The following is a 17,814-nucleotide window of genomic DNA, read 5'->3' on the forward strand; positions in this document are numbered from 1 at the left end:
GATTAACTATGAGATCATCGAATCAATTATCTTAATAATTCACAATGTATGTTATGAAGTTTTATAAATGTCGGTACACTTCTTTAAACTACCTAGAACCGCCTCATTTGCGTAACTGACTAAGGTCTTGTTATTTCACAGATTTCTACCGAAGATAATCAGAACTTAGTTGGAAATATCGAAGTAGAATGGAATGGAGAGAAATTCAATAACTTTGCGAATCTCAAGAGATCCGAAAAAACATTGGACTTAATATACAAATTAAAAACCCCCAAGTACATTGACAAGCAGCTACTGGTAGCGAATATTACGTATTTGTATTTAGACGATCATCATTTAACGTAAGCATACATGGTGTATTACATTTTTCTTTTGTATTATTTTTGAAATGAGCTGCTGAATTATCGGTTGCTCTGGTTGTTCTCATGAAATTTCATTTTAAAACGACATGCTTTTCTGACCATTTTATTTAAGTAGTTAATTTCAAATTTTGGAAAATAATGGTTTTTATGTATTTTGTTTGTATCATTTTTTAGTTTCATTTATTAATAAGCTAAAAGAGGTGGTTGTGAATTTAAACTTCAACTACTAATTACTCCTTTGTAGAAGGATATAGCTCGTTGTTACCAATATCTCTATTAGTTTCATATTTTTATATGAAAATAAAATTGAAGATAGTCACATTTATTATTTTCATTCGACTTTCAAAGTCTCTAGTACATAAAATCTAATCTAAATGGGAAGTGGAGGCTCACGGAAAAATGCACATTTTGAAGTGAAATGAGAATCTTGATATAAATGGCTCATTTATTTGTACATTATGAGACGTAGCAATATGTAGATGGTCGAATAGTACGAGGTGGAGTACGACGAGTACGAATATTAAAAGAGGTGGTTTTTGTTTATACTCGAACGATATCGATGCCGCATTCGTCAATTATACGAAAGACAATATCATCCGAATACAATAGCCTATGAATTTGCCAATAATAATATGTAATTATTTCTTATTCGTAAAAATAAAGTTAAAAAGTGGTATCAACTTACAAGGTATGCAGATGTGGAAGAATATGTTATACTGATTAATCCGAATATCTTAATATTACGTTTTCGTTTAATGCAGCTATCGAAAAAGGTTTTAGTAAAAAAGGCATTTTATCCAGGCCGCATCCTGCCTATAGTCTCGAAATTGGCTCTTACTCCATAGATAGAATCGTTGTCTGAACTTTGATTTAGACTATTGTGAAGGTAGATGAGAAGTGAGGTTTATTTACTTGTTTTTTAAATATATACTCCCGGAAATTTCATATGACTTATAACATAAGTTTTGAAAAATTCGATAATAGTATTGTTTTCACTTTTGTAATTGAAAACAAAGAGATAAAGATGGTTTATATATGACATTTGATAAAATATCTCCACTCTTTCCACAAGCAAAGTTTGACCTGAAAAAATTTTATACAGGAATGAATATAGCTGTTCAGAATACATACGAGAAATTTACATTTTACAAAAAGAGATTTTGCGTTGCAGAGTATGACAGAATAAATCGGCTTAGTGAAAGAGAGGAAAAGAGGAGTAAATTTTAATTGAAAATAACTAAACTCGTATGTTTTATAATACCACACTTACAAATTATGGTCCAATAGAGATGAAAGAAAAGAAATTACTTTTTGTTGTAGTTTTATTGTCTGTGAAAATACATATTTTTAATTTATTTACTCTGATATTTTATTGGAAAAATAACAAAATTGGAATTCAACTGTAGTGAAATATAACTTGATTGCATTAATTTCATTTTGCATTATTTAATTATTTATTTTGTATATAATATAAGAATGCAAAAATACATAATTGAAAATGGAAACGAATTTACGATATTATTTTACATCAAACGTGGAATGAAAATATAGATCAACATATATTCCATACATCTCTTTAACAAATTAGCAAACAATTATTCCTCATTTATAAATTTCATTATGCTGTGTTCAATTTCAAGTGAAATACGAAAGAACTGATATTCGCTCAAAAATGGTTTTAAAACTATAAAATGTGAGAATATAAAAGTTTTACTATTGAAAAAAATAAATTCAATATTCACTGCCGTAATATCGCAAATGTTGTCAAAAAGATTATTTATTTTAATGAATTTTATGTTTTTTGAATTTCCGAACAACCTCTGTTCACTGTATATTTTTTATTCTCTATGGCTGTCCCAGGAACTGCAAAACTGCATTTAAACATTGTAATTAAAAAGCTGTTTTGAACGGAATTAACAAGTAATCAGACAATATTTCGCACCTATGAAGAAATATAATGTGGCTTTTATTCCAGATGTGAGGCATTTTTTCCTGATGATCGATCGGTCGCATTTGCAACAGTACACTACAAAGAACTGGCCAATATGAGCGGAATGCTCAGAATTACTGTTCCCCATAAGTCGTTGAACAATACTGGAGCGTATTTCAGTACAGAATCCAATGCGTGAGTATACTATATATGAATTTGTTCCTATAATTCAGATTTGTTCTGCTGAATGTCGGTTAACATATTAATTTAGGAAAATTTCTTCGACTTAAACTCAAATGATTTGATCGGATTGATGAAATAATTCGCAAATAATATTATTTTTAACTCTTTTTTATCTTGATTTTTAAGTTTGTTTGTATCTACAGGGATAGTTCTTAGTGGGACAACGGTTGGTAGCTCCGTTAAAATGGAAAATATTTAAGGAAGCTATCGAAAAAAATTGTAGAAAATAGCATAATACTTATCTGGACAATATGCTGATAGCAATAAGATGGCTCATAGATGAGTAACGAAGACAACATACTTTTTTTTAAAGAAACACCCTATGAATTTCCTCATATTTAGATTTCTTCATCTTCTAATAATTGATCTGATAAATGATCACTATCGAAATGCCAGATATGAACATTCCGTGAAAGAATAAGTTATTTTTCGCAGTGAGTTGAAGAATATTGTCTCGTATCTATACTAATTGTAAGAGAAATATTCGACAAATATCTTTATACTGGGAGAGCATGAAAGTAAACTTAATTGTTTCAAATAAAACCACTTATATATACTTTTTTTATTTATGTATGATATGTCCCTTGAGAATGTTTCGCATAATATTTTAAATTTTTCATCTGCGGAACTAAAAATAATTTCATAATAGTCAATACCTAATATAATAATATTATTTTCATCCAGTAAATAACTAAAGCACTATCCCATAGTTAACGGTTAATAATTGTAACAATAATGTGATATCAACCATATAAAACTTTGGGTGGATTATGGATAAATATTTATAAATATTCATAATCACTTACATAATAATTTTTCTTTCTGTCGAAGAGGCAACCTTTCACAAAAACGGAATGGTGAACTTCACAAGCAATCAGTGCGCTTCATTTGAAATTGACGTTTGCTGAATGGTGCTGTATTTCTAGAGAAACATTAGCTACTATTGGATTCAAATGTTTCATTTAGTATTCGGCAAAGAATGTGTTTTCATATGATGGTTCTTCAGTTCCTCACACGGCTTAATTGTTTCAAATAAAACCGTCTATATATACTTTTTTATTTATGAATGATATGTCCCTTGAGAATGTTTCGCATAATATTTTCAATTTTTCATTTGCGGAACTAAAAATCATTTCATAATAGTCAATACCTAATATAATAATATTATTTTCATCCAGTAAATAACTAAAGCACTATCTCATAGTTAACGGTTAATAATTGTAACAATAATGTGATATCAACCATATAACTTGGGTGGATTATGGATAAATATTTATAAATATTCATAATCACTTACATAATAATTTTTCTCATAGACTGAGCTACAGAGGCAACTACTTCACTGAGATTATTCAAATTTTACGGGGATATATGAAAAAAGCAGTGTGTATCAAAAACCTGTTCAACAGAAATTGAAATGGAAGATATTATTAGATGTTTCAATAGTAGTTTTGTACAAATGTTCACAAATGTAAATTCATTTGAGATCAGAACCTGAAATAATTATTTTAATAATGACATTTGTTTATATTAACAAAACATTACTAAAGTTGAAGAAACTCAAATATATTTCGGAGAGTAATGAATTTGGGTTTAGGATATAATCCACAAAAATGAAAGGACATAACAAGTGCAATTGAAAAATATATATAAAATATAGTTGGAACCATTTGAAAAATGAAGATTATTTTGTAGTTTATCCTGTATACAGATACACGTCGATGATTTTTGTTACAATTAGATAGTATTTGTAAACCTACTGCGTAAAATAAGTAATCATTTATTCAGTAGGTATTCATATACAGAGTGTCTATTACGTAGCTATTTCAATTGAGGTTGGATATATATTTTTGGAATTCTATTTATTGTTTATAATATATACAGAGTGAGTCGGAAGGAGCGCATCAAACTCTAGGAGCTATGCGATTTTCATTTATTGTCAAGTTATAGCATATTAACAAATGAACAAATTATCACATAAAAATTTTCTTAATCATAGCGTTATTTCAATAAATGTTCAAAAATACCACCAATGACTTCTAAAAATTTTCTGCTTCGTCTACGAAGAGCGTTTCTTGCTCTCCCAACTGATTCATTTGTTTCTTCTTTAATACGGGCTGCAGTATTCTCAATTCGTCTAATTAGTGCATCCCGTGTGTCCACTTTTATTTCCCAATTGAGTGGCAATTCTCCGTTGCATCTTCTTCTAATAAATGCAGAATATTTTTCACTTCTACCAAACCTTGTCGAGTAGCGCGTTCAGATGATATTTTAGCACTGGGAAGCTTACCAGTCTCGCACAATTTGTTAAAAACTCTAATAAATACGTTTTTATCAGGATATCTTTTGTGTGGAAAACATTCACGATATTCTTCAGCAGCAGCTGTAGCATTTCCATTACAGAAACCATAAACAAACACCATATTTGCATATTCTAAATTTGAATAAGTATCTGGCATTTTGCAACACTAACAATCACATAAATTCGAAATTAACCGTTTAGTTACTGTTCACTGTACACTGACAATTTTTTCAGACAACGTTAGAATTATCAAATGCCTTTGAGTCTCGAACATGGCATACTTTGATAATGTTAAAATTCAGATATAAGTGGAAATCTAGATGAACATTTTTAATTACTCCATAACTTGAGAACAAATGAAAATCGGATGAGGACATATGAGTTTTTCATATTATTTTCACGTGTATAATACACTCCTAGAGTTTGGTGCGCTCCTCTCGACTCACCCTGTATACTCGTTAATAGAATGAAGTATACAAAGGGTTGAATTAAAAAATGTAAATCTGCCTTGTTATGCAACGATAAGTCACCCTATAGATATCGTATATTTTCCAGATGATTAGCATGTCCTTGCTTAAAATTTCGGATAGTTTCCATTAAAAGGAAGCTATTGATCGCTGTCACACCTAACCTAACCCAACCTAACCTAACACTGAAGCTTTTGTAGGTAACAAAATTTTTATTTTTACCTACTTGTATGTTTTCAATCGTATATACGTTACTGCATTTTTCGACTCTTAGAGCAATTTGAAAAACCGTTTGGAATTTTATAGCGATGAAAACACAATTTAGGATTCTCTTTGATAGTATGCTACTATAAAATTGGAAAAATCTTTGGTTTATATATGATAGAGCTTAGATATACAATATTTCAATACAAAGTTAACTGAGAAACGAGTTGCTCAGTAATGGTCTTTCATTCACCAATCCAATTCACTAGATTTAATTTTATGGGGTAATAGAGTAGCTTTAATACCTTTATGAACAGAATTGTCTTATACTCCAATTCTATTTGAGCTGGAAGTTGGAATTTCTGGAACCGGATGAATTGCCGAAGTGACACGAGCCTATTTTTTCGGAATTCATTGGATCTAGAAATCAAACACATTTATTATACACAAATAAATCACAGGAACTGTATTGATAACATAAATAAGATAAGGGTTGCTTACTTCATTGTTGAGAAAATATCGGTAGTTCGGTGATTGCAAGCAATTCATAATATTTTATGAAACGTACATTACTGAAACTTTATTTCACTGAATTTATTATAATCTTACACAGGCTGATTTGGAAAAATTCTGTATAACAGTAGTTTGACTATGAACCATTATCCAGCTTCTAAGTTTTGATTTCGACTTATTTTATAACTATGTTTACTTAGTTTACTTCGAACCAACTTGCAGTCAGTCATGGGACTATGGAAGTTAAATAATATGCACGGGCGCACGATACTCTTATAATCTGGGGACACGGTAGTGCCCCCGTCAAGTCGAGCATAACAAAACGGCATGGCCGTACTATCCTTTTCATGAAGCAGTTCAGGCCATTTTCGACCCCCTAAACTTCGTTGTGGATTAAACTAGTAGCCTGTATTTCTAGTAACCAAGCAGGCATATATTTATTCCTTTCTCTCTAGTAATATTTGTGTACCTTGATAATTTATGGAATATCGTATTTTATAATATAATAATGAATTGAATATCACTACTAATTTAAGTAGGAAAATATCAGTTGAATTTAGAACTTCATCTATTGAGTCTGTACTCTAAATTTTCTTAACAATAGCGATATGTTGCAAAATAACTTTTTGGTATATAGACAAGTAAAATTATGACAATAGTCAAAGAGGTTTGATCCAAATAGATTCGTTATTCATTTTCCAATACTTAAGCATAGTTTGTGTAGTACCAAACAGCTAGTAATTGCGGAGAACTTTGTTGCTATGGGATTAATATAATATTACTACAAGTTCATAATTTATTTTGAATAAATTCTAATTTATAGATTTATTGAATGTATCACAGCTCTTTGATAACTTGTTCGAATGTCGTGGGTTTAATTTACTTATTTAGGGCTCATTATATTTTGCCGCTGTTGCATATTTCATATATTTTCCCAAAATCAAGTGTCTCACAGTTTATTTAGTTGGGCATAGAATTATCCACTTCTCTTTACAAAATACTTATATTCTACAATATTGATTTATGCTTTTTTATAATTTAATTGAATTGTAACTGTGGTTCGTTCACTACTTCACAAGAACCCTGGTATAAGTTTGTATTGATCCAGCTTTAATTAAATTTCTACTAACCTGTTTTAGCAATTTTCTATAAATTCAATATACTACTGATACACTGATAATGTTTATCTAATTGATTCATATTAGCCTGTATAATCTTTTCAATTTTTATGTTACGATTTTTAACGAAAACAATCACAAAAAATTCTAATTAATTTCCACGAATCACCAATGAATATTAATGACTTCTGATGTGTTTTTTTTTATTCTAAAACTCCAATAAATTACACCACTTTACTTTTCGAAATACATTTTCCCAGATAATATCAAAAACATTGATTATATCGTCAGCTATTGTGGTCGCTATAAATGATTAATTACACCACATGTATTGATATTTTTACATGGTGATTCTATATGTATAGTGAAATTTATCAAACCTTTTTTCATCTCACTCTTTGAAATCTTTGTTTTCTTTGTAAATTTTTAATTAATCTCGTTAATTTTAGTAAGATACAAAACTATAGACTTTTAAATAAAATATTCTCTCTATTAGCGACGACCTATTAAATCAAGTAACTATATCTACTATTTTTACTCAAACCATTTATATTAGACGTACATCAAAGTGAACTTCACTTGAGGCACGTAGTGAAAAATGTTTGCAATCGATGAGTATTTCCTTGACGGTCATATTATCTAATGACCATGTACAAGATTAGTCTGGCTACTTCGACGTCTTCTGATTTTCTCCTACTTTTCTTACTCAGAAAGTTCATGGATAGGTGGATATTGTAAATTGGGCTCATAGTATTGCAGAGTAGGTATTCTAAACAGATTATTTGGCATGTTGCAGAGTGTGATAGAAGCCAGATGAGAGGAACTGTTACGAGCAAAGAGAATTTTTCTAATATCGTGTATGTTTTGGATCATTGGGTAATGGGTATTAGATATATATTAAAATGAAAAGGATGCTACCAAGGTCACCAGTATAAATATAACAATCTGAAGTTAATCGGAAGGAGCTTTACATGATTTCAAGTAGTTGCATAACCGACACTGAAGTCAGTTTAACATCAGTATAAAAGATATTTTTGGAGAATTTCTAAAACTGCTTTGGTGATCGATTAGTTCAAGGTAGTGAAAGCGTCTTAATTATAGAAGGTAGCCCTGCTAGGGCGGAAGGTACTAAGGTTGACCAAATCTGTTTTGAATCTGATATGTTGACAATTAAATATTAAGAAACGCTCGTTTTTTCTACATACAAGAAGCAAATTCAATTTCACGAATTGTTTTTAATTTGACGAAATTAGAAAATGTTGGAAACGCATATCAATGGTGATTAGTTCATAATTCAGGAGTTACACATACTACTTTTGGCATATTTAGATAAAAAACTTCGAAACTGTATATTTCCATTCTATTTTTTGGAATTCTTCTATTTTGCAGATTCTGTATTGCATTATCAAGTCTTTTCTTTTCGTCTTCCTTTTTCTCTATTTTTTGTCATCTTCGGTTTTATCTCCTTATACATAATCTCAATATATTCCAGCTATCTTATTATTATTTCTTCGAAATATGTACTTATTATTGATTCTTTTTGTAGATTATCCAGCTGTAACCTTTATTTCAGTTTAACGAAGATCCGATTTTCGTGAATTTCTATTGATACTTTATAATTTGTTACACTAATCAATTATTCAATTGCGTACTTGGAAAATATCGTTAATGACATTTTCACTTCAAAAGATAATATTACTTGATTTTTTCAAGATATGAGGAAGATTGAAACAGAATTTTACAACAACTTATTGAATCACCCGAAACATTAATATACTGTTTTATTTCAGCATGGTTTACAATCGATATTTAAAAATATTTTGGGATGGTGATAATGCACTTTTAGACAGCAAGTGTGACATCAAAACAGGACCTACTTTGTTGGATCGTAACACGAAGGGTATATTAATTGTCGAGTTACCCTTAACTACCAGACATATTGCGGTGATTGACTATGATTACAACGTAAGTATCTCTATCCTGATTTCGATGAGACTGCGCGTTTGGCTAACCTAATTAACATTATCCTATAACGAATCAATTAACGTTATAAGGTAATAATTTTAATGTTCAATGAACAGTTTCAAATATCATGAGTAGTTTTAAGATCATCATCGAGAATATCTTATGAGATTGAGCCTTTAAAAAGATATAGTTCTTCCATCTATAATTGCGAAACCCTAAAAGTGGCATCGAAAATGGAAGTAATATGTATTGATTATCAGAAAAATAGTTAATTAACCGATAATATGCATAAGTAAAATCAAGATTATAAACAAGGGCGTTCTATTTAAAGTTTACCAGGCGTGAACTCAGCTCTTTTTGTAACCCGTGCGAATTTTTTTCCGAAAATGATATATCAAAGCAAAAATAAAGTTTGCTCAAACTAAATAAAATTTTTATGGGTCAAAACACTTATAAAAATGGTTTTGTATAAGTAATCCTTGAGGAGATTGTAACAATGTAAAACCACACACAATATTTTCAGCTCTCTGTGGTTTCCTGCCATATTTGATCACATTTTTTATAACTAGGATTTTTATTATATTTTGATAATTCCGATTTTACGTTTGCCAATATCATTTCATTGAGGAGTGTGACATCGTTCTTTGCACAATTTACAAAGTTACAGACATTTTTACTATGCTCACTTCATCATATTGTTGAATATATTTTTTTTTCAAGACAAACAAATATATTTAAAATGACTTTCTGCTTTTATATTTGCAAGTCTTTGCGCGTTAAATTCATGTGGTAATGATATCACTACTTATTCTTTTTGTTAGAATTTCGTACAAATTAAATTTCTCATGGTCATATTAACGTTGAGACTTGATACTCCGATCGATAAATAGATTGCGTTTAGCTTTCACTGAATTGAAATTTCTAGAACTATTGGTGGTATTCATACTAAACACAGACAGTCTAATTCTGAGTGCTGTTGTAGTGGTAATAGTAGTAAATATGATTTTAACTTATTCAACACTAAAGATGCATTTGCATTTTGACGCACGTCCATATAAATTTCGCTCCATTTGAATGTATACAGATCGTAAAAATCTTTCGTTTGGTTATTTTACATTTTAAAATATTCCTTATGAAAACACATATATTACGATTTCAATTATTTCAAATGGTCAACCAATTCAAAGCTTACCTGTTTGCAATTTTCCTGATGAAAGTTGTATCTTCAATTTTGTCGGCTTTGATGGTTTTATTTACCACCAGACATATAGTTGAAGATGATAGATAATTGTTTTTATTTATGAATAAGCCAGGTGCAGGGCAAAGGGATGAGCCCTCGTAGTTTGAGTTGTGTCATCAATGATGTTTTGATAAGTTAAACTAATTTTTAGCTGAATACATTGACTGCTATTAAAATACATCAAGAAAATGCTCCACTAGTAACCAAGTAATTAGAATGAAAATGTTTCTCTCTGCTTCTTAGAGAACACAAGGATAGTTAGATTAGAAAGTACAAATATTGGCAATGGAAGACTATTCATTCGTTTGCTTACACAACTAGCAAGTTTTGAAACTTAATTACATTTAAATCATAAGGCTTTTGTGAAAGTCAATATAGATGAGTCGTTCTTTCATAACCTTCATAATTAACAATGTTTCCTAAAATATTATTATTATAGGTTCATATATCTAACAAAGTACAATAAATTCTTTTTACGTTTAGTTATATTTATCGCTTATATTTTGGTTTCCGCATTTTGGTTTTAAAACTCTAATAATCGATAATATCAGGGAAATAGCCGACCAAACTCTATTATCTTTTTATTTTGTTACTAGGAAAAACCAAAAACCAGCTTTGGCCAGGCAACACTCAATTATAATGGAGAAAAAGTCCTGGAGGGAAAATATAACCGGTTGTCAGAGTCACAAGCGGGTAAGGATAAGGATATAGTCCACGTGGAACTCCAAAATAGCCTCATGCCAGTTGGCGCGGATTATATTCACAAACATGATTACGGAATGCCAGATGATGCAACCAGGGTGAGTTTTTACAAAATTCCTCATTGATCTTGGGAATTAATTTTGAGCTTTCTTTACATCAATGAGTTCCTATGAAATAGTATATTTGTTACAAGATGTGTATTTAAGAACAAAGTCGACACAATAACATAACATTTACAGAAATTATTGATTTTGGAAAACCCAATTGAAATAAATTAACTATTGCAGTTACTATCATAGAAAACACCGGATCACGTTAAATTTGATTCAAATTATAAATTCAAACTGAAAATGTAATTAACGAAACTTGTTACTATACACTCAAATACAATTGAGATGTTATCAGTGAGCATTTTGAATGTCGATTTTACTGATATTCATTTTTACACATTATGAATAATTACAACTTTGGCAAGTACATAATTGCAGTTATCATGGGATAGAGAATGAAAAGATCTTACAAGGGAATTCATCTAATACTCTCTTTCTATATATAAACTTGAGAGATTTCACATTTAATTTACTTTAAGGGAAGGAATTACATTTTATTTTAAAAAATTTCAATTCATAATTTAAATTTGACGTGTTTAGTGATTTTTTATGAATGTTTCTAAACTGTCGAATACACAACAATCTTGGTCCTGGAGTCACAATAAATGTATATTTCAAAAAAGAGATCGTTCGTTGAATGAATAAATAAATACCAATAGAAAAGAGTAGTGAAACAATTCGAGAAAAGAACATATCAAAACTACCATGACATCTCAGTATTTTGAAAATTGACTAAAAGGTCATAAATACGATAAAAAATAGAACTGCATTAACGAACCATGGAATAACCAAAAAACATTAATCCAATCATAGAGATTCAAAAATTCTTGGAATGGAATCTACTAAACGTAAAAGAGAATTTTACGAAATGGTTCTCATTCATGAGAACGAAAAAGCTATAAATGATAAAAAAGACCCAAGAATTTAAATTTATAGCTATATTTTGTAACTTCTAATACAACAACAAATAAGTTAATTGATTACTGCTACGTATTTGAGATGTAAAAACTAGGGAAAAATTAATCTTTCTTGTTAAAACAAATTTCTCTTTTGATTTTATTCTTATTTTGATATTGGTGATGTAGGTGATCTTTTAAGAAATATAAATATATAAATTGTCAGTGTCAATATCATAATAAGACTAAAAGAGGTCGAAACGTCAAGAGACCTGAAGTACAGAATATTTGGAAAACATATCAAAAGGTCTAAGAAATTAATTAAAAAACTACTCTGACTAGAGAAAGGCGCAAAAAAAGAGTTAAAAAATGATTAAGAAGGGTATAAATCAAATAGTGGACAAAATGAAAAACTATTTAATTCTTAAATAACATGTACATTGTTATTCGTTAAATATGTAAATTATGACTTGTATACATAAATTATACTATCCTTCTGAAAATGAATAACAGCGAACAGAAAGAAGTATGTTATTAAACAGGTTTATGAAATAATATGGCAAATAAATTTCATTTCAGTTCTTCAGCACGGTAGAGAACGATTTTGGATTTTTGCAAAGTGAAAATACATTTCTATAAAAGAACGTTATAAAACAATTAAGAGAAGTATACTGCTGAAATTCTTCTACCTCAACACGCTCGGTCATCCTTTGCAACGTATTAGAATACGTAGAAAGGTCAACAACTGAACAAGCAACTTTTTGATTATACGAGGATGTATTGATATCTAATTAGCCTTGACCAGTTCCATGCATAAACAAAATATTGCGTTACCATAGCAACGAACAATAACTTATTAGAAGTGTCAATGTAAAGTTTGACGTCAAAAAAGTAAACCAGAGTTACGCAATAAATTAAAAGAAAAAAGATAGAAAAATTGGAGTATCGAGCCATCATCAAGTACTTGTATTTGAAAGGGTTAAGAAGTAAGCAGATTTGCTTAATACCCTTGGTGATCAATGTCCTTCGTATGTAACCGTGAAAAATTGTACTGCAAGCTTCAAAAGAGGTAAAATTTCCATTGAAGTTGATGACCGATCGGGAAGGCCAGTTTCTGTGTCAGTCCCCGAAGATATCTATTCAGTTCATGACATGATTTTATCAGACCGTCCAATTGGGCTAAAACGGGCATCTGAAGCACTGAATATTTCATACGAACGCGTTTATTATACAGTTCACGTCAATTTGGACATGACAAAAATTGCTGCAAAATGTATCCCCAAATGTTTGAATGTTGACCAAAAACGTGCAAGGGTAGAAGCATCGCGTTCGATCTGTGCTCGATTTGAAAACGATGTAGACTTCTTAAACTGAATTGTTACTATGGATGAGACTTGGGTACATTTCTACGATCCAGAAACCAAGCAACAATCGATGGAATGGCGACACCCTGGTTCTCCAAGTTCTAAGAAGTTTCGTGTCCAAAAATCTGCTGGAAAAGTTCTTGCTTTAGTTTTTTGAGATTGCCATGGAGTAATCATGATTGATTTTTTGGATAAGTGTAGAGCAATAACTGGAGATTACTATACGACATTACTGACCACTCTACGGGAAAAAATTAAAGAGAAAAGACGCGGAAAGCTATCCAAAGTTTTTTTTGGTCTACTTGGTCTTCAATTACATAAATTATACTGGATGGTTGGCAGAAGATCCCAGTTATCTATATTCAACAAAGTGTTGTTATACAAAGTAGTATTGAAGCTTGTCTGGACATACGGTCTCCAGTTGTGGGGGTAATACTAGCAACTCAAATCTAGCAATTTTGGAAAGATTTCAAAGTAACGTGCTTCGAATAAGAGTGAAGTCCCAGTTCTATACTCCAAACGACGAAATTGTTAATTATCTAAATATTCCATCAATAAAAAAAAGATTTAGAAATATAGTAAAAAAGATATTAAACATGTGAAAGTGCATCCTAATGTGCTGGCCAACCAACTAATGGAAGATAGTTTCGAAATGAGAAGATTAAAGCGTTATATGACAGCGGATCCGCAAGACAGGTTCAAATAAATTAACATTAATTAACATCAGGTGGACAATCAGTTTTAGTCTTAACAATACCTTTCATGTCAGTCATATCAAATACTTCTCAAGGACAGTGGGCATAATAGGCATAATAACAAAACAAAATTTGATGATAAACTTGATTTTTTCGAAAATTACCGGCTGGCTACTTTTGATTAAGTCAATGGCATTCTTCACCTAAGGATTATTTTAATGAAAATAAGAGATACTAAACGCATTGAGCTCCTAAAGTCTTATTTTAAATCATATTAAATGGGTATTATTTTATTGATGTAAATGTTCACCACTTTTATTTTTGAAAAATGCTATGACCTGTCGATCGATTTTAAGAATGCGTGTCACTGACAGTTTCCAATATCAATATCTACCTGGTATAAATATTAAGATTCACTGGTAGTACATACAGATAGTAGCAGTCGGGATATTGTTTTTACAAATGTGAACTTTCCGATTGTCTTCTTGTTTTATCTTCATATGCAATAATTTGTAAAATTTCAATCATGTGCATTTTAGTTAAAAAATAAGTTGACTTTGCTGATAATAGATGTTTTCTTACTTCAACTTTGTAGAATTATCAAGAACCACAGCAATACTATCTTTCTGTTCAATATCTAAATTTCTGGTGTTTCATAGAACAATGATATATACTTCAAGTGTGCTAATATTACAATTTCCAATTTACTTTCTTAGTAGTTGGTAAGGCATACAAATTTATTATTTGGCAGTCATGTACAACTTCACACATTGAATTGTATCAAAAATGATATTTTTAGTAACTTATATTCTTGGTTATTTATTGAAGTTGATATTTCCTATCATTCAGAAACAGTAATGGAAACACGAAATATGTTCACAAATTGAAGTACTTTTGATTTCTCGTCCAGATAATCTCATATAGTGAATTTCACCATTGATATTCTTGAAAAAGTTGTACAAATGTATCACTTCACCAAAAAAATTGTTACGTGACCGTTGATATTTCCGAGGCTATAAAGTGACAGCGTAAAGCTCAATAAATCAGCATCCCCTATGAAATCTTTTGTTGGCGTAATCTATAGCTAGACTACTTCAAGTTCTCTCATACTAACAGTTACAGCCTACTTCCACACTCCAAAGTTTGAGAACTGCTTTTAATTTTCTATTATTTTGTTCTTTCTTTCTCTATCATTTGTTCTTAAGAGCCGTAGATAAAGGTAATGTACGCTTTGTGCTCAATAAAATCGACTTTACCTTTCTCATGAAATGCTCATTTCAACCATATAAAAAAATATTCGATTTTACTTGTTTGCACTATACGCAGAAAAATTCTCTCCACAATTTGTTGCATCTGTATGAGAATGTAGCAGTTGTATACGTATTCCGAACTTTCAAATAACTAAGTTTTTTCCTCAATTGCAAATATGTTCAAAATATAACTTAAAAATATGAAAATTATAAATTTCTTTTTAGATTTCTTATATGTTTTTGTTGAATTGGCTTTTTTAATAAAAATTTATAACCTTATGATCTACTCGCAGAAAAATGTTATGGTTGTGCTATAGGGGCATCCATATTAACTGTTATAGCACAATTGATCATGGAAGATCTCAATAAAACTGTCTCAATCAAACTTGACATGAATATTTCTTTTTTTCGGTTTTCAAACGAATCAATTTTCCGAAAGAGACATATTAACATTTTTCCTTTACTTACTTTACTTTCCTTTCCTCTTTATATTAAACTAATCAAAGCTGTATTTATTGAATCTCTTCGTTTATTTTACAGGTATTTGTTCTTAATTTTATCTAATCCATATTTTCCCTCCCTAGTTTGCGTATCTATTTTATCAAATTTCTTAATTAACTGGTCTCAGTAGAACTGTCGTTACTAATTCAATCTGACCGAACCAATGCTAAATTAACCGAATATAAAGCAAACGTTAGTATGATAATTCAATTATCAGTTTAAAAGCCACGTAATTCATGAAATTAATAAATGTGATTTTAGCAAGGTATGCATTGACATTATGTTTCCAATTTACTTGTACAATTTCAATAAATTAATATGATTTATGACGAGAAAGGCTAGATATGGAATATTGAATATACGAAACATACATTTTCAAGAAAAAAAGATGCTTATGAATATACCTACTCTACTAGAACAAATAATAAGAGAAGATATATGTATTACATTTAATCTTCCTCCGCCTTTTCTTTTCAGTTTGACTTTTATTTAGACACGTTAAGCAACTTAGATCTCTTTGCTTCTGAAAGCAATCTTGTTTGCTCCTATTTTATCAACTTTATTGAGAGCTCTCACTGTATTATGAAATAACTCTAGTGTTATTTGCTATTCTAATATTGGTCGACTTTAATGATTACAATAAAATGGATAGAAACGATGTAGAACTTTATTATTGTTAAATTATTCAAAACAACGAAAATCCACACGGACAACCTAAGTAATTGTTCTTAGTATGTTCCTGCCGAGTGTATTCAATGATATGTCGAAGTAATCTATCATTATCTACTAAGTTTCTTTTAGGCTTATACATGTTAATAAGAAAGTGTTGACAAGTTTGATAATTCTACCACATCTCATTTCAACGATACATCTACTCATAGTTCAGTACATGCATGAACCATTATTGATTTTATAAATATAACGTATACTCAACTACTCTGTTAGTGGTCCCTTAAACTAATTTACATAATTTTTTGTTTGAGTATATAAACTAGGATATTCCTTAGTATTTTCAAACCTTATAAGAACTTATAAGTTTTTATCACACCTATAGTGAGAAGAATTGCAAATTATCTGTTATTCTGAGAACTTCAAATAGAATTTGGAGGAGTTTGGATACTGTTTTCAGATATCAGGCATAGAGTAAAGAATGCCCGACGCGACTTAACAACTCAGTGGTTTACAACGTATGGAAGATTCTTTGAAAAGGGAATTGTTTATACACGGAAGAGAAAGTCTCAACTTCTTTGATATCGATCTCATGTGTGACCTTTAACTCTAGAATGTCCAACAAATCGATTTCAATCATACCAAATATCCAGCGAAGATGCCGAGGAGCGAGATAAACGTCAAAGGAAACTTATCTGAGGAAATTCGGGTTGGTAGCAGCAAATTTGGTTTAAGTTGGTTAGACATTTGTGTTTGTTTATTCTGCTATTTTAACCTGGCTGCAAGAAATTGAATGAAAAACAGACGAATCTACGAATGGAAAGCGACCAAACTATAACAGATCTAGATAAAAAGGAACATATGCTCTAACACATACAGAAGAAGAATACAAATAAACCCACACCGTTATTATGTTCTACTCTATTCGTTCCGATTCTCAAATAAATGGATAATACAAATTTCAACGTAAAAGATTTCACAAAATCTGCTTCAAACAATTCATTGAAAGGAATAATAGAAAAGCACAGAATAATAAGCACAAATATTATAAAAAATTCACCGGCCGGTGTGAAGATGAATCTCACCACAAATTGATTTGAATTTAATTTCTAGTTGTCGAGTTCTTAGTACGCAAGACTCGAAACGATTATTCAAACTATCCGAAGTGCGTCTACGATTAAATTTTTTGAGATGTAATAGGTGTAACAACAGAAATAAATAAATATTACGCGACAATACTTAATTGAATGTCATATTACAATATGATATTCATATTTTTTGAG

General features: G+C 30.2%; 1 protein-coding gene across 1 annotated transcript in view; it reads left to right on the plus strand.

The window, feature by feature from the left end:
- The window catches only part of LOC130451874 (uncharacterized), a 146,102-nt gene that overhangs the window by 72,878 nt on the left and 55,410 nt on the right, over window positions 1-17,814 (plus strand). The window contains exons 33-36 of the mRNA XM_056791235.1: window positions 142-341; window positions 2,338-2,487; window positions 8,930-9,104; window positions 10,941-11,144. Of these exons, the coding sequence (XP_056647213.1) occupies window positions 142-341; window positions 2,338-2,487; window positions 8,930-9,104; window positions 10,941-11,144 (729 nt within the window). The remainder of the gene's footprint in view (window positions 1-141; window positions 342-2,337; window positions 2,488-8,929; window positions 9,105-10,940; window positions 11,145-17,814) is intronic.

This window comes from Diorhabda sublineata, chromosome X, assembly GCF_026230105.1.
Source record: "Diorhabda sublineata isolate icDioSubl1.1 chromosome X, icDioSubl1.1, whole genome shotgun sequence".
Taxonomy (NCBI): domain Eukaryota; kingdom Metazoa; phylum Arthropoda; class Insecta; order Coleoptera; family Chrysomelidae; genus Diorhabda; species Diorhabda sublineata.